This window comes from Prinia subflava, chromosome 15, assembly GCF_021018805.1.
Source record: "Prinia subflava isolate CZ2003 ecotype Zambia chromosome 15, Cam_Psub_1.2, whole genome shotgun sequence".
NCBI lineage: Eukaryota > Metazoa > Chordata > Aves > Passeriformes > Cisticolidae > Prinia > Prinia subflava.
In genome coordinates this window covers 17,153,998-17,171,829 of record NC_086261.1, presented here as the reverse complement: position 1 = coordinate 17,171,829, position 17,832 = coordinate 17,153,998, and the positions used below count along the sequence as shown (strand labels likewise).

Genomic DNA, 17,832 nt, shown 5'->3' with positions numbered 1-17,832 from the left:
TGCCTGCGGCGGAATTCAGGAACATGGTGTCCCAGAGGGGTTTGGGTTTCCTGGAAGGGATCTTAAAGTTCCTCTCATTGCACCTCTGCCATGGTGAAACACCAAGGACACCTCCCACTATCCCAGGTTGCTCCAAGCCCCATCCAACCTGGCTTTGGGCTCTTCCAGGGATGGGGCAGCCACAGCTATTCTGGGCACCCTGTGCCAGGGTCTCACACCCTCATAGAGAAGGATTTCTTCTGAATATCCCATATAACTCTGCCATCTGGAAGTAGGAAACCACTCCCCCTTGTCCCCAGTTCCTCTCCAGCTCTCCTGGAGCTCTTTCAGGCCCTGGCAGGGGCTCTGAAGTCTGCCTGGATCCTTCCCTTCTCCAGGTGAGCACCCCCAGCTCTCCCAGCCTGACTCCATGGGAGATGCCCTTGATATGGATGCACATCAGAAGAATTGTTGCTTTTAGGCCACAGAAAATGTGCTGTGCACACAGACAAGGTGTTTTATGGAGGCAGTAATGCTTCTAATTTGCTTCCAAAGATAATCCCACAAAGTTGTCGCATTGGAAACCATAAGGCAAAACACAGCTGTACTAGTCCAAAGATGCTTTTTTCTCACAGAAAAGTGGCTGCAGTGCCACCTCTCAGTAACCTGAAGCTTTTCCATATGGCAGCACTCAATGGAATTGTCTTATGGCTGCCTCAATCTGACCTGTTTTTCTGGTCACATTTTCTTCATTTTGCTTACTATTTTTCCCCCAAGTAACTCAGTGTTAAAGCAGTTACTCTGCAACACTCTCCAGTTTCATTTGCCCTGTTGTGATCCAGGCTTAAAAATCTCAGGTCCTTCTTGTGTGAGGGGCTGGAATTGCCATCTGATGGCCATCCAGGTGTCCATCTATGTGCTCTGTTTTGGAGGAGTTTAAGGAGGGAACAGTAGGAGAAATGGGGATTTCTTGGTCTCCTAATCTTCAACAAAATTCTACAGGAATAAGAATGAGTCAGCCTCCTCAGCAGCAAATACACTTCTCTTACATGCAGACTTAACTGCTATTTTCTTTATCCTTCAAATAATTTGTGGATTAGTGGTGGAGTAGCTGTAAGATGTACTTAGAGGCAACATTTTCTTTTATCTTCATTGTTGGACTGAGTCAAAGCACTGCTCCAGGTCCTTCAAGCTGAGATCATCTTCCCCCACTGCAGCCCTGCTGTCTCAGCTATTCCTGCCTCCCATCACAACGTTAGAGCTGGGAAATGAGGGAATTGTGTGATGGATACCAAGAGCCCATCAGAAAGTGCTGTGAAATTCCATGCTAATACCTCATGGTTTCTTGTTGGGACTGAGGCTACACCTTGGAAAACTGCTGCCAGTGGAGATCGGTCCTTGTGTTGATTTGTGTGGCGTCACCATGTAGCTCCTGGTACTGCTCTTCAGCTGAATTACTTGGTCAGGGGCATCTGGTTTATTCTTCTGAGGGTTTTCAAAGCTGCATTGTGCACAGCAGGAATTCCTTCCCTGGGAGAAGCCAGCCTGGTGCCTCCCAGCTGCAGTCAGAGCACAAGTACCAGGCCATCCCCTCGCTGCAGCGCTGACGCCGTCGCTTCGAGCTGCGGATTTTCTCCGTTAGGCAGTAGCAATTCAGTTATTTTTGCTACAAACACAAAATCTGCTATCATCCCTAAGCCCTTGGCCTACAGGACAACCATCTGTGCTGGTATGATCTTCTTGGAAGCTGCCATGACTCTGGCAGGTGTCCAGAGCTCTGGCTCCAGCAGCTCCTGATGCAGAAGTGGCTGAGGGTTGCCTGCCCTGATTTTGTCACAAGCAGCATCATGTCCTGCTACATCAATCCTTCCCCTTTGGATGTTTGGATGAATAAACTGCTGCCTGAACATGCCGAGTTCCTGTTGCCTTGAATCCCTGTGCTCTGCAGGTGTCCGTAGACTCTCCCTCAAGCCACCAGCAACAATTATCTTAATTTAAATGTGACTTATGTAACAAACTTGTTTGTGTGTTGCTGTGTATTTTGCCTTCGGTGCAGGTTCAGTTTTTCCTCCAGAATATTTTTTCACATTGTTTGCTGAGTATTTGGTCATGTCTGTCTTCTGGAGCTTTAAAACATCAGGAATTTTGTGACCTTGGAGGCCTTTTCAATGATTCTGATTGAGAAGTGACCAGGAGCATTTGTTCCCTTGCTGGAAAATGGATGGGATGACTTGAGCTGATGAGGAACAGCTTGTTTGGTCAAATTGTCTGAATTCCTGTACAGAATTCCTTCTCCACACTTAGGAAGGAGCCTTGACTGTGGAGTTCACACCCAGTGTAGACATCAGTCTTACAGTGTAGACTAGAGGTCAACCAAAATTGAACCAGTATTAACTCCTGTCTCCAGGCTGCCTGGGCAGTTGGTGAACCCACATCCATGCCTATCCCAACTGCACAGTTTTATTGCAAATGTAATTACTCCAGCCTCTTAATCCTCTCCATATTAACTTTATATTTTTAGAACCTCTGTAATCTTGCACATTAATGCCTTGATGGATCGTAGGCATTAAGTCTTGTATGTAAAGCACAGATGAGTAACAGTTGATAAATGGGATGGTTTGGGTGCATTGCAGACCTACCCATTCTAATTTTTTGTATTTTGTGGATAAAAATGGAATATTATTGAGTGTTTCGAGATGTTTGACTGGCACCTGCCACAAGGAGGGGGAGACTTCTTCCTTTTTCCCAACTGTCTGGCTGCACTGTGGTGCTTGCTGTGAGCAACTGTGGTCTGATCTAAAACACACTTGTATGACTCAACATTTTTCAAAAATACAGGCTGGAGACCAGCAAATGCACTGTGGGCAATCACAGTGCCCAGAAAGTGAAGTGGGGCTTGAGCTTTTGCAACCTTGACTTCCCTCTGCCAATGTCCAGGGTTGTTCTGCAAGGACCAGGAGCTTTGTGGAATGATTCTTGAATTTCACTGCAATGAGTGAGCTTTGTATTTAAATGAGAAGGTTATTTCTCCTCCAGAGAGCAAATCATACTGCTTTTTGTTCTCTTCTTATTTAAATGACATGTAATGGTGAAGTCTGTTGTTAGAATTTCAATCCAGGGTGTTTTAATTATACACAAATCTTCAAGTATAGGACAGAACTTCTTTTAGTCAAACTGATTTTAACCAATTTATTTATTTCTATTCTAGGAACCAATTAAATCCCGGGCACCACAGCTTCATTTAGAATACAGATTTTATAAACAACTCGGAAGTGCGGGTGAGTAAACCTACCATAAGCTTATCAAAAGTTTTATTAAATTTCTTTCATAAAGGGATTTCTTTATTAAATCAAACACCACCACAGTATTTGTTGTGTAACTCTGACTTGAACTTAAGAATCTGGGCCAGTTCCTTTTAGCTTCACACAAGTTTTGGAAGCTATTTGGTGAGAATGGGATTATAATGATGATATTGGGTAATTGTGGGAACCTAAAACCTCAAGTTTGTGAGGATTCCCTGATATGGAGATACCACTGTAAGCGTGTTTGTAAAACACAGGACTTGTCAATGAATGGAAAGTTATTTGTGTATAGAACAACACCCCTTAAGTAGGTGATCTAAAGTCTTTAAACTTAGGAAATCGTTTTCATTTTTACTTGTTAAATCATAAGAGTATCCACAAGCGTTATGGTTCCTCTGTGCAACCATGGTCTACAGCAAGTAGGAGAAAAATAGAGCAGGATCAGCCAAAGGTGGAAGTTTTTATACCTTTTTTTCTGGCAGTCTCTGATTTCCCTTTTACAGAGCTTAAGTTGTGTCTCACGGTGTTTGGATTTTTCTTCCCTGAATTTATGGTTGTTTTTCAAGCCTGAAGAGCCTTTCAGCATGTGCTGTTTCCCATGCCAAGGATTTCCACAGCCTCGTGCAGGGTGTTCCACTGCTCAAGGAGATCTCTGTGAAGGAACAGCCTTCTCTGCTCCTTCTGTGCCTTGATCATGTATTGACTTCGGGTTTTGACAAGTTTCTTACATTACTGTAGGTTTTTTTATACTTCTGATTTTATTTTTCCTGTTTTCTCTGAATGGACCCGGCTTTCACTTGCAGAGGGTGTTTGATGGACATCCAGAAATACTTTGGTAATAATGTATTACCAAAATACTAAGTTGAACTTCCTGCTGGAGTTCTGTTGGTGCTTGTGATTTCTGGGGTAGCCCAGCCCCCAAGTCTTGTGACACATGAATGAATCCCAGTCTGCTTTTTCTGTACCACTTGGCTTCCTTCCACTCTTCAAAGATGTTATTAAGAGATTATAAAACTGTTGAAAATTTGAAGGAATGGCTTTATTTTGCTCACATTTAGTATTTTTAGGTTTTCCCCTGTTCCTAAAGAATTTAAGCTTTCCATCCTGTCACACTTACCCACTCAGAGCATTCATGGCATCATAAAATGGCTTGGGTTAGACTGGACCTTAAACCCACCTCATTTCATCCCCTGCCCTGGGCAGGGACATCTCCCACTAGCCCAGGGTGCTCCAAGCCCTGTCCAGCCTGGCCTTGGATCCTTCCAGGGATGAGGCAGCCACAGCTGCTCTGGGCAGCCTGTGCCAGGGTCTCACCACTCCCATGGGGAGGAATTCCTTCCTAGTCTTTAATCTGCTGTCTTGGAGCATTTGTCAAGGGACTGTTGAGAAGCCTCCTGAACATCCTGACTCTGTTTCTCTTTCTGTGTGGTCCCACGGGTGTCACACACCCAGCTCTGATGAGCTCTTGGATGCCTTTAGAAGCTCTTGTGCTGCAGTTTTGCTAAAACAATTGGAAATCGGCCAAGACTGGAGTGGAGGATGTGAACAATTCTGGTCTCGCCATGAAACCTGGAATCCAAACAAAACAAATTTTGGTGGAGCCAGGCTGCCAGGAGCAAGGAGGCTTGATTTGGTGCCTGCACCAGGGACTAGAGGAAGAGTGGAAAAACAGATAAATAAGTGCTGACACTGGGGAAATAGAGTTTGTTCTTAGTGATGTTGCTAGTGGCAGGCTCTCTGTAATGATCCTTGCTCTGGAGCTGCTCAAACAGCCAGGCTTGAACTTCCAGTAGGGATGTCTGGTTACTTGGAATTGTGCTACACTTGCCAAACGGAGACTGGAAGTGTCCGAACACATGGTGTGCGTGACTCAGAGAGAACAACAGTAGCGTGGCATGTGACATTCTGCTCGATAAATTTGCCAATTAATCCTGCCAAATGACGTGGCTGGCTGCAGCTCCCACCTTTAGCTGAAGGAGGGAGAGCAGAGGGAGCCTGGCTGTGACACCACAGGAGCCACCTCGTCCCCTCGGCGGCTCAGCGGCCACGTTCAACTGCCTGCGCAGCCAGATGGTCCCAGTGAGCTCTGAGATGTCAGAACTGTCATCACCTGCAGCTTTGGGAGAAAAATGGGGGGTTTTTTCCTAATAAGAAGAGTTTTAATGGTGATTTCCTTCTTGGGTGTTAAGAATAAACATTTTTTAAAGTGTTGCTCTTGGGTAGTAGTCAGAGGAAAGGTTAGGCTGGAAGGGACCAACCTACTTGGCAAATGCCTGAAGGATGCATGTGGGTATCAGTTGCCTGCTTCACTTGACATCATAAAAAATAGTGAAAATAGCCATTTTTTCCTTTTTCTAAGCTATTCAGTCGATTTTTGCATTTCCCTTGGTGCAGTTGGACAGAGTAGCAAACAGCCCAGTAATTCAGAAGCTAAATCCTGAGATGAGCTTCCATGTGAGATGTTTCCACATGAACAGAGGATGTGATAACTGCCTCTTCCTTTAGCAGTGACTCTGTGGCTCCCTGTGCCACGTGCTTCATCAGTTTTGAAGTTCCAGGACTTTCTGACAGGGCACCAAAGTTGCATCTGTTCCCTCCCAGCAGCACCAGTTTCTCTGCCTGCCACATGGCTCAGATGAGGATCCCTAGTCAGCTTGGATTAGCAAAGGAGCAGACTGGATTTCATGTGTCTCAGACATCTTAAGGTGCTTCACACTAGATTAAGTGATGGAGCAGGGAGAAGTTTGTCAGAGGGATCTAAACTGTAGGAATGTGGCTCTTCTTGGTGCTTCTCAGAACAGCTCAATACTGGTGGATGGATCCAGTAGATTCAGAGAAAGTCCTGAGTCAGGAGTAACCAACTAACAGATGTCTCTGATGTGCTGCTTTGGATATTTGATGCTGTCTCTGATGTTTTAGTGCCTCCTTGTTTTAGGGAAACTAGCAGTTCCCCTGTAATTCCCTTCCTCTAACTGGAGGAATGTTTGCACATAGAAGGATTTGCATGATTCTTCCTTGAACCTTTCTCCCTGCAGAAGTCGAGCAAGGCCCTGCTGCCCAGTGACCATCTGCTAGCTGCTTCTTTCTCGCTGTGGAATTAAATATTTAATAACCTAAAATAGTGTATGAGCACTTTACCTTCATGTGAGCAGCAAAACAAAACAGCAAAGCGTGGGCATGGAGTCAGACACCTGATGGTCAGTCCATAGGGTGTGTCAGGAAAGGGCATCTTTCCTTAAGGAAATGTAATTCATTTAGGTTTTAGGTAGTCCATTTGCTCAGCAAGATAACTGAAGTAGTTTTAATAGTGTGCAAACTACTTGTGTTGCTCTCATCAGTGTTGTACTGAACCATTTAATGATTGGTTTTTATCCTAAAAGCCACGTGAGCTTGCACCAGCCTCCCCAGGATCTCACTTTACTGGTGGTGGCACAGTCAGTCCTGCTGGCAGCACCTACCTGAGCGTGAATGTGAGTAGCACAGTCCAAGTGTGATGGTTATTCCCCAAAATTAGGCTCTTACTCTGTCACCCTCCTTGAGGACTGGCTGTACCAGTTGTTCCTTCCTCCCCAAAGCTGATTCCTCAGCTCCTGGGCTTCTCCATGCTCTGGTGCTTTGTACAACTGCTTGAATCTGCTGCTTCCATACCACGGGGGCAAGAGGACCTCCAGCTTCACCAGATGGTCTCAGTGATTCCATTGGCTCTGTCCTGTGGGCTCTGTTTGCTTGTGGATAATAGGAATGGTCTTTTTGTTTTGAAGCTGATTTTAGATTAGAAGAATCTAATAATCTTCTCAGGAGCTGCTGGAACAAGTCCAGAGGAGGGTACAGAAATGTCTCAGGGGCTGGAGCCCCTCTGCTCTGAGCCAGGCTGGGAGAGCTGGGGGTGCTCACCTGGAGGAGAGAAGGCTCCAGGGAGAGCTCAGAGCCCCTGGCAGGGCCTGAAGGGGCTCCAGGAGAGCTGGAGAGGGAATGGGGACAGGGATGGAGGGACAGGACACAGGGAATGGCTTCCCACTGCCAGAGGGCAGGGTTAGATGGGATATTGGGAAGAAATTGTTCCCTGTGAGGGTGGGGAGGCTCTGCACAGGTTGTGCCATCCCTGGATGTGCGCAAGGCCAGGCTGGATGTGGCTTGGAGCAACCTGGGATAGTGGAAGGGGGTGAAATGGCAGGGGGTAAAATGAAGTGGGCTTTAAGGTCCCTTCCAACCCAAACCATTCTGGGACTTGATACCACATTTCAAAGCACCTCTGGCATCTCCCCCTGTTGAGGCCATATGTAATGCCTTCCCTGTAAGCATCACTTGGAAGGTAAAATGGAGCACTGCGTGCTTCCTGGTTTCTTTTGTCTGCATGGAGCCGCTGTTCAGGTTTCCACGTAGTGACAGCTTCTGCCTGTGCACATCGTGTGCAGAAGTCATGCATTTTTGATTCAGTAGTAGTTTATTTTTATATCAGCTGGCAGATGAGTCACGCCTTCCCCCACCCTTCGCAGTCCCACCTTGGCACGTGTGATTCATCCAGACACGTGGCAACGCTGCGCGTTGAGTTCTGTGCCACGGCTCCGGGGCCCGTGGTCATCCCCAGCACGGGCAGGCAGCGCTGGCAAGCGGATGCCGGGCGTCATGAGCAGCGTGGTGGGCAGCAGAAGAGGAGTCTGAAACGCCGGAGAATCCCAGGAAACCGAGATCTCTGCTGTCCCCAGCCCACGCAGCGGATGAGTCACAGTGGAGGAGCAGAATGTTCTGAGTCAGGGAGGGCTGTGTCAGTACATATAGAATATTGACGGATTCCGTGGTTTTGTTTTAATTCCTGCTCTGTAAACAAGTTCACCTCTAATGAAGTATGGAGTCTGTGTGTTTACTTCGGGACCTCTCTGTGTTGCACAACTCGCCAGAGCGAAGCAGTCTGTTTACTTGTCAGGAGGTAGGACTGAGGGAAATGAAGGTGGTATAAATAACCAAGCCTTTGCATAGTCTAGTCAATATTTGCATATATATTCCTCGGCGTGGCTGAGCTGTCTGCTATCCTTGCTGCCTTTGGAGTTCTCCTGTCGGGATTGCCTGCATTGAGCACCTTTTCCTGTGCTGCTCGTGCTTTACCCACACACACTTTGTATGTATCGGTGTGCTTTACGAAGAAATTCTTTCCATGCCAGTTGCACAATGCTGTCATTCACATGGCAATTACAGGTCATTTTGGTAAAGGATGGATGTAAACAGGTCGCCTTGGTGGAGCTGCCAACAGCAGGATTTTACAGGGAGGTCGTTGTGCTCAACACCCCTCCCCAAGGGAGCAGGAGTAACTCGAGGCTGTGTGAGGGAGGGTTAGTGCAAGAGGTCCCCACCCTCGGTTAATTAAGAAGTGTGAACATACCGATTAACTGGCCACAGTCACTTTAATCGTCAGAATTCCCACTGATATTTGCCACCTGGATGGAAACATTGCTGTGGCCAGGAGCTGAGCCAGGTCACCCCTCAGCAGGGGCTGGTTTGGGGGGATTGGAGCTGCTGGGTGGGGATGGTCATAAATTCATAGAGTGGTTTGGATTGGAAGGGACCTTAAAGTTCATCTTGTGGCCATATGGGCAGGGACACTTTCCACTAGACCAGCTTGCTCAGAACTCTGTCCAACCTTGCCTTGAACACTTCCAAGGATTTCCCCTCTGCACCCCAAAGTGAGTTTGGACTTGTGTCCAAACACCTGGCTGTCACCTGAGGTATTTTATGTCCTTCTTATTGTATAGAAGGGTTTGTTCATACCTGTCACACTACAACACTCTGGAATAGCACTGCAGCCTCCTCCTTTGAAATACTGGAAATATTTTAGATTGCCGGTGTTCAGTGACTATGAGTATTTAATAAGTGACTCATCTATGCAAGGTGATACAAAACTGACATCTCTTTACAAGGAGAGCAGCTTTGGACACATCTCATGTCTGTCATTCCCTACCTCAGATGCCTGCAATAGACCTGAAGGTTTTAAGATGTTGGGTTAATTTTGTGCCAGCGAGGAAGAACATCTGCATTCTCAAATCGTGCACAGAAGTGTGCCCTTGGCCATAGGTGGGAGATGTTCAGCAGTGGAGATACAGTTTTATTCTACTGAGGATGGGGTTTTTTTAGGCAAAAAGTGGAGACCTTCACGCTGAGCTGCATATTAAGGAATATATATGAATAATATATATGATATATATATATATTTTATATATATAATATATATGAATCAGCAGCTTCATTGTAAAGTCAGTGTAGTCCAGGGAGCTTGAACTTGAGGGATCCTGGACTTCCAAGCTTTTGAATTGAAGAGTAAAATGTAGTGGATTACTGTAAAGTGCTCAGTTAGACCCTGCTGCTTTCAGAGCTGGCTTGCTCTGTTGATCTCCAGAGAATTATGTTTCACTATTTAAACATACTTGGCTGTTTTTCACTTGGCCATTCCCTTGTTAGGAAGGGCTTCCTGAATGTGCACATTTCAGCATCTCAGCATCAGAAGTTTTGACTTCCTTGGGCTAAATTTAGGTTTTGTCAATTGGAAGTTATCAGATGCTTTTAAAGCAAGGCCATTAATATTTGAATATGAGATTAAGGCAGTTTCCTTTTTATATTCAGAAAAGTCCTCATGCATCTCATACCCTTCCGGTATTTGTGGCAGTAATAACAAATCAAATGCCAGCAACTCCAGGCAGCACGTGAAGGGAACAGCAGGATGCTGGGAAGCTGCAAAATGCCTTTCCTGGAGACACTTTTCCTTGAAGCCTGACATGGCCATAAACCTGTAGTCATCCCAGATGCCTCCTTGGGTTCTCCTCCAGTCAGCCATGTCCACTAAGAGCAGTTTGTGGGATGTGCTGCTGCTCAGAGGACCCAGCAGGGCTCGAGGAGAGGGACAGACATTTAATCATTAAAGTCTCTGTGCTGCTTCTGGTACCTTCTAGCAAACTCTGAGCTGAAATACATCTTGCTGGCTATCAGCCCAGGCTGTGCTTGGAAACTGGAGTGCCTCAGCCACGAGTGGGGAGGTGAAGACCACAGAACCACAGACTGTTCTGGCTTTGGAGGGACTTTAATGCTCATCTTACTCCATTCCCTGCCATGGGCAGGGACACCTTCCACTATCCTGGGCTGCTCCAAGCCCTGTCCAAGCTGGGCTTGAAAACTTCCAGGAATGGGGAGTCCCCATGATACGTGATGTTTGCAGATAAACTTTGGAATTTATATTTATACTGATTGAAAAACCCAGTTTGGCAATGAGGGTCAGGATAAATAATAAGGATTAGGAGTTGGTTGGCTGTTCTGCTTGTCCCCCTTTCCTATCCCACCTATGAACATTCTTCTAGCCATGAGGATGCTGCACTTAGAAACTAATTGAGATGTAAAGCTATAAAATTAGTTTTAATCAAAAAAAGCCAAAGCTCTTGTTACAAACAAAGCTTTTTCCCCTTTGGAAGGTGCCAGATTTAGTGGGATCCCTTCCAATGCAGTAGAGGCATCCTACCCACACTGGAGATTTCTAAGGTGAAACACTGAGCTGTGCCAGGGAAGTCCTGGTATGGAGGGCTGTCCACCTCCCAGACAGGCTCTCCAATGGGTTTGGAATTTGTGTTTTGGAGCTGTGCCCTGCCAGCTATTGAAAAACCTCCTCTCATTGCGAAAGGATAAGCCACGAGTTCTGCCTGAGTCTGTGATGGGTCAGGCAGGAGTTCTGAAGCTTTGTAATAATTTTTCTGTCTCAAAGTGGCAGTTTTAAGATTCCATTCCTACCTGCTCCTACTTGGCTCTCCTAAGGTGAAACAGAGATGATATCTGGAGGTAGGATCTGCTTTAGCACCTCTGAACTTCTGTTTGGCAGCAGGTTCTCCTGAGATAAGAGGGAGTGGGAGGTTTCCCCTCAGGCTGGAAGGGCTGTGTGGGTAACACTTTCCTGCTCGTGTGAAAAATCCCTTTTTCCCTCCAATCCTACAGTAGTGATGGGACAGAAGGATGCCAATCTATTGTCTCATCGTGGAGAGTTTACATGCATTTGATTCTTATCCATCACTTTCTAGTTTGACGCTGCTGCAGGGGCAAACCTACAAAAATCCACCCTCCCAGTGGGACCAGTACGAGTACTGGGGGCCTGAATTGCACCCAAGCTTTGTGGGCAGATCCCAGCACAGCTCTGGGATGACACATGGGGCTGTGCTGCCAGAAATGGCACTGGATTGTCCCACCACAGTCTGGTGGGAATCTGGCCTTCAGCTGCCCGAGCAAGGCCAAGCATCATCTTCCTCCTAAGCACCCAAAGGTGTCTGATACCACTGTCTGCTTTATCCAGCTGCACTGACCCACAGATCTGCCACTCCAGTTAAAAATGCTGCTGGATCCATGACAAATCTGCCTGTTATGTGCCAGTTTGGCCTTTGTTGCTGTGCTGTCCTGGTGAGCCTGACTGCGGCCACTGCTCAGTGCTGTGGCTGCAGCTCAGCCTGTCACACCCTCCCTGCATTGTCATCGTGGTGGTGTCACCCCCGTGTGCAGCTGGGGAGGAAGCAGGGAAAATCTCTGCCTCCAGCCAGCATCCTGTGGAGATGAGCTGAGGAAGAGCAGGGGCCACCCGGGACTTGGTGTGGTCAAACCAAAATGGTTCTCCAGGCAGCAGAGGAGCAATTCAGCACCAGCAATTTGTTTTTGCTGCTTTTGTGGCATTTTTCATCTGCCCAGAAGTAGCATTTTCCCTAGCATTGCTTCTGGAGTTAAATTTGGGTGCTGCTGAGAAGAACAAGAACTCTTGTTGTTTATTTTTCTTAAGATCATACCTGTAATGTCATTAACACGCATCACTTTATGTGCATAATGTGTTCCTGATGGGCAGCTCTGATCTCTGCTCCCTGTGACCAGGAACACCATGAGGGAATATTGGGAGCTGTGTTAGGGAGGTTTAGGTTGGATATTGGGAAAAGATTCTTTCCTCAGAGGGTGGTGGGGCACTGAAGAGGCTCCCCAGGGAATGGTCACAGCCCCAAGGCTGCCACAGCTCAGGGGTGTTTGGACAACGCTCCCAGGCACAGGGTGGGATTATTGGGGTGTCCTGTGCAGGGACGGAAGTTGGACTCATTGGTCCTTGTGGGTCCCTTCCAGCACAGGATATTCCATGATTCCATGAACTTGTTCTCAAAAGAAAGAAAATTACCAAGGGCCCCATGATTTCTTCTCCACTTCTCTGTTGCCTGGGTCAAATGAAATGGCCCAAACCTGCCACTTAACCCCTCTCACAGGCAGGGCTGAGGAATTGCACAGCAAAGGAAAACTGATCAGGAACATTTTCCAGTTTCTCCTTGGATTTTTTTTTTCTTTTTGGAGGGGGGTGGGAGGGAGGGAAATTTGTTTCTTTGTTGGCTTCTTTCTTTCTTTTGGGTTGGATTTTTGTAGGTGTTCTTAAGCAGCAGAACCCAGTTGGCCACACAGATGTGCTCTGGCAGAGCTCACACAGCCTGCAGTGAGCAGAATCAAGGAATAGTTTAGTTTGGAAAAGAAGCCCTCTCAAACCATCCAGTCCAACCATACCTCAGTGCTGACAAGGCCACCATGAACCCCTGTCCCCAGGTGCCACATCCATGTGGCTTTTAAATCCTTTCAGGAATGTGACTGAGTGGCTCCACCACTGCCCTGGGCAGCTGTTCCAGTGGTTTTCTTTCATCCCTGTCCTTGTATTGCAGGTGTGTGGGAAAAGGTAATAAGGATAGAACTTGAGCTAGAACTTTCTTGGGTGGTTTAAAATAACTCTTCTAAAATTATTTACTAGTTTTATCCATCTCTTAAGGTGTTGTTCTGTGATCCAGCTGCCATCATCACTGGAGCAAGATGTTGTGTTGGATATAAAATCCAACAGTAACATGGAGATTTGAATGCAGTCGTTTCCCCCAAGCCCTAGAAATGTGAATTTAGTCTTTTGAAACTCGCCAAAAAAAGCAATTTATTGTGCTGTGCTTTATTCTTTCATGTTTGTCAAGAATTGAAACAATTTCACTTGACTAATTTAGTTGTTAGAGCTAAAAAACTGCCTCAGAATTGGTGTTTCTGGGTAAATTTCCCAAATTTTGAAAGTTTTCTGGCATTTGACCTTTTCAGACAGGGCTGATTTTCTTCCCAATATTTTTTTATCTTTATGAATACAAATATGAATGTCTCCTTGGTACCCCCTCTTCAAGTGCTCCTTGCTTTGTAGATGTGAAGAGTTTAATAAAGTGAAGCCATCATGTCAGGAAAACACCTTGTACCACTCAAAGAAGATGAAATGTCACCCTGTTCTAATAACACAGTGATCCTGAGATTTGTTTTTCTGCAGTCGAAGTAAAAATCAAATTGTTTGGATTTTTACCAGCAGCAAGAACAAATATGTTCTTCCTTCTGTCCTTCCCCGCTCTGTTTTTCTGCTGTTCCTTTTCCCATACCTTTTCTTTTTGTAGATTCAAATACTACCAAAATGAAACAAAACACAGCAGGGATTAAATACATCCTGCATATCCTGAGATAAGTTGGAGTGAGGCTGGAGCCTTGGAGTCTGCATGGAACTCCTTGGAGATGACAGTAGCTCGTACACAACTGTTGCACCACTACATGCCTGGTGTTGTCTCTTCCCATGAAAAACTCGGCTTTCTCTGCCATCATCGGGGAGAAGGGGTTGATCCAATACCTTCCTGTGGCTTTCCCATCCCTGGAAGTGTTCAAGGCCAGGCTGGATGAGTCTTGGAGCAACCTGGCCTGCTGGAAGGTGTCCCTGCCCGTGGCAGCTTTGAGGTCCCTTTCAGCTTCTGATGTTCTCCTTTATATCCTCTTGAGTTCAGAGAGTGTTTGAGCTGCACCTTTTCCATACCCAAGGCCAGGAGTAGGGCCTTGCTTTGCCTCTCCTCCTCCTCCTCACTCAGCAATGGGCTGAAGTGGAAAGTCATGCTGCAGAAATTCCTGCTAGGCAGTGGTGCAAGAGCATCCAGCATTTGCTGGGAGCAGTGATTTATTGCCCAGAGAAAGCAGGGAAAAGCTGCTGTGAAAAGCTGGCAGCAAAGAACCAAATGTCTGGCAGCAGTGGGAGCAAACAGAGCAGGAGGATGTTCAGGGACAGGAGATACGTGAGGGGCTCTGGCTGCTCCTCACCCTGTTCAGGTGAGTCAGAAAGAACTGAAGGTAAATCATGGGCTCTCAAACCACAGTACCAGAGTGCAAGAGAGCAAGGAAATAATTCAGGAGCTTTACAGGCTGGAAGCACTCACAGCATGGTGGTCATCCCCGTGGATCATCACGGCAGCTGCCACAGTGCCAGCCCTCTTCTGGTTCCTCCAGCCCCACTTCTCCATAGGGATCTTTCTCTGTGTGGTTGTTGCATCAGATCACTATTTTTAGGTTCTTTCCCTAATGTTCTGCCAGTTGAAGGTTTGTGAAGCCTAGGAGTGGTTGGTGAGATTGTGGCAGACCTTTTCCACCACCTCTTTTTCCACCTGCAGGTGAGCTGGTGCTGGAGTCACAAATTGCATTTTCTGCTTGTTTTCCTTCACATCTCAACTGCTATTTCTCAAACAAAAGAAAACACTCTCAATCACCCAAAATCTCTGTCCTTCCCTAAGCTCCTCCAGGTAAGATTGAAGGTGAAGGACTGTATTATAAAGCTTATGCAGCTGTACTTTGAAGGAAGATATCTCTGAAAGACATCCAATCAAATATATAAAAGACCCTTAGGACAAGATTATTCCCAGTAACAAGCCCAGTCTCTCTATTTTCTCCCATCTTTCTATTTTTGAAGCAGACTATTCCAAAATCTGAAGGGCAGGATGAGTCTTTTTGCTTCCAGCTCACAGAAATAACCTGTTAACTAACATGCTCAGGTAAATTTACGTGGGACATGTTTGAAGAGGTTAAAAGCTCAGATCTTGGCCGAGTCGATGTTGATCACAAATCTTCTCTTTCAGCCAGGATTTTATTCCGATTTGAAAATTAAGAGAAGGGTAGATCCTCATTAGTGTAATCAGCTTAAATGGGTTGACTACTCTAAAGCAATTTGTTTAATTTGTTTGGAACATGTTTAATTTTAGCTACAGATATGCAGCCCTCTCACAGTTGCTATTTGTGGTGTTCATCGTGTAATTTTGTGTTCTGTGAAAATTTTTTTGTAAAAATAAACTTTCTGCTCTGAATGAGAATTTTTGTGACAATCTACAGCCCATTCATCAGAGCCTCTTTAAAACCACACAGAACTTTGTGTGCACTGATGCTTCTGGTGTGTGTCTGCATCTTTTTTCAGTGAGAAAGAGTTCTTGCTGCCCACACAGAGCATGGGTTTGCATCAAGCATCAGCCCTTTGCTGGGCCTGGGATTGCTCCCCCCTCCCTCTGTCTTTGGATGTGGAATTTGGGGTTCCTCAGGAGTGTCTCCCCTCTGCAATAGAGCTCAGTGTCAAAACCTGCATGAAGAGAGGATCTGAGTTCTTCTTTAATTCTTGAAATTGAGGATTTCAGCTTCTCTGTTTGTCTACACCTTACTGAAGGGCAGTGGAAAACAACTCCCCATGGGAACAAAAACCATGGTTGGGTCAGAAAGTGCCCATATTGATCACAAGCTCTGGATGTTTCCTGGTGATTTGCTCTATGGGGATGTGGCACTTGTCCTTCCATTGATGTAGATGCCACGTGCAGCTTCCTGCACTTGCTCCCTCGTTCCTCCTTGGGTGTATTTCACTCACTGTTGATGAGGTTTATTCATAGCCTCTCATGATGCTCACACAGAGCCTCAGGCCAGGTGCTCTTCCAGAGCAGGTGGGTTCTACATCCTGTGCCTTCCATGCAGGGCAGGTGCTGCAAACTCTGATTTCCCTCGGGCTTAACCTGAGCTTGGCATCTCTACCCATCACCATTTCATAACCAGTCCTGGAAATGGCTTTGGAATCTCTGTGTGCCTGAACTAATGTGGTTTTTTGGAGTATGTTGGATGTCTGAGGAGTTTTGTGGCCATTAGTCATGCTGTAAAAACATATGGCAGTAAGATAACATTACTGGAATCATCCAGGACACTTGATAATGTGGTGGAATTTTCTGGAAGGTGTTGTTCTGGGTGTTAATCCTACTCAGATGAAGCTCTCTGGAAGAGCAGTGATCCTGCTCTTCGTTACTGTTCCCATTCTCGTATTCAAGCTCAAGCCAAGTGTTTTTTGGGTTGATCCAACAGCCACAGAGCATGAGGAAGGATGGGAGAGTCCCTTTTGGTGGCAGCCCAGGAGCAGTGAGAGTTCAGCATCCCCGGAAAGCCAAGGCTGGTCTCGGCAGTGTGGGGGAATCAAAGTCTTGAGTTTTTGGCTTTGATGTCTGCATTTGCTCTCATTCCAGCAGTGATGCTTTAATCTACAAAATGCTTTGCTAGGTTTTCGCTGTGCTCAGCTTGAATTTCTTCCAAGACATCACTCTGCTGAAATAGCAGAATTTGCCTGTGGATTCCAGTGCAGCAATCAGTCTGTGTTTATTGGGGTGATAAACTTCCTGTGAGAGTGAGGGTGGAGTGAGGCCTTTTCCATGTAGCTGAGCCAAATCAGTCAGTAGCGAGACCAAAGCCGTTAAGCAAATTGAGATGATTTCTGCTTGCAGCAATCTCTGCTGTAATAAACTGGTTTTCCTCCAAAGGAGAACCTGCACATACCATGCCTGTATTTTCTTCCCTTAGTGTATTGCTCCTGTTTGATACCATAGAGAAATTCCTAGTTCTGATGTGATTTCATGCATTAATTGCATTATACAGATCATGGTTTGTACTTCAAGCGTTGAGTTGTACCTTTGAATCCTCAGTATGAGACTCTGCTCTGCTGGTGGCTTTTCATCCCCCAGTCTCTGAATTCAGAGCTGCTCTCCTACAGTGTGACACCGTGGCTGTTTGTGACCTTTCCAGTCCTCTCCCAGTGTGATTACTCTCCATTAAAAACCTCAACTCCAACTGCCCAGGCAAAAAAGTCCTTTTTCCTCCATCAATCTCTTTAGTTGGCAACATCTTTCTGAAGTATTTGCAGATCTGCTGGTGGTATTTATGCAGTTCCTGTGGTTCACTGTGACAAAGGACTCGGCACCAGGACACGATGCTTTTCTCTGAAATAGAGCCAAGCTACGTCATAAATTACACAGATGGGCTATGACAAAATCAAATTTTATGCAGATTTTCTTAGGCTGACCCTTTTTACTGTTCAGAATGGCTCTGGAGCTGCCAGTATCTCAAGTTCCATCCAGTCTTACCTGCCAAAAACCCTTTAATGTGTATCTCAACTTCATCTTTCGAGCTTTTCCTCTTCCCAAAAAACTGGTGAATGTTGAGTTTGAGTGAACTGAGGATGTGTTGCACCGAGTCCCTCCCAACTTTATTTCGTAACTATTGTGGCTCTGAGGATCCTTGGCTTGGGGTGGGAGCTCCACAGGGCTCAGGACATGGAGGTACAGCCTGGCTCTGGAATTCAGAGAGATGTTACAGCAGCTTTATTCTGGCAAAGCCAAGAGGGAAGTCCTTGACTGCAGAGTTGGCAGTCAGGGAAAACCCTCAGGGAAGA

General features: G+C 46.1%; 1 protein-coding gene across 2 annotated transcripts in view; it reads left to right on the top strand.

The window, feature by feature from the left end:
• CSNK1G1 (casein kinase 1 gamma 1) overlaps positions 1–17,832 on the top strand; it is a 100,090-nt gene that overhangs the window by 48,673 nt on the left and 33,585 nt on the right. For both annotated transcript variants that reach the window (XM_063412772.1, XM_063412770.1), the window contains one exon: positions 3,188–3,257. In XM_063412772.1, coding sequence (XP_063268842.1) covers positions 3,188–3,257 — 70 coding nt within the window. The remainder of the gene's footprint in view (positions 1–3,187; positions 3,258–17,832) is intronic.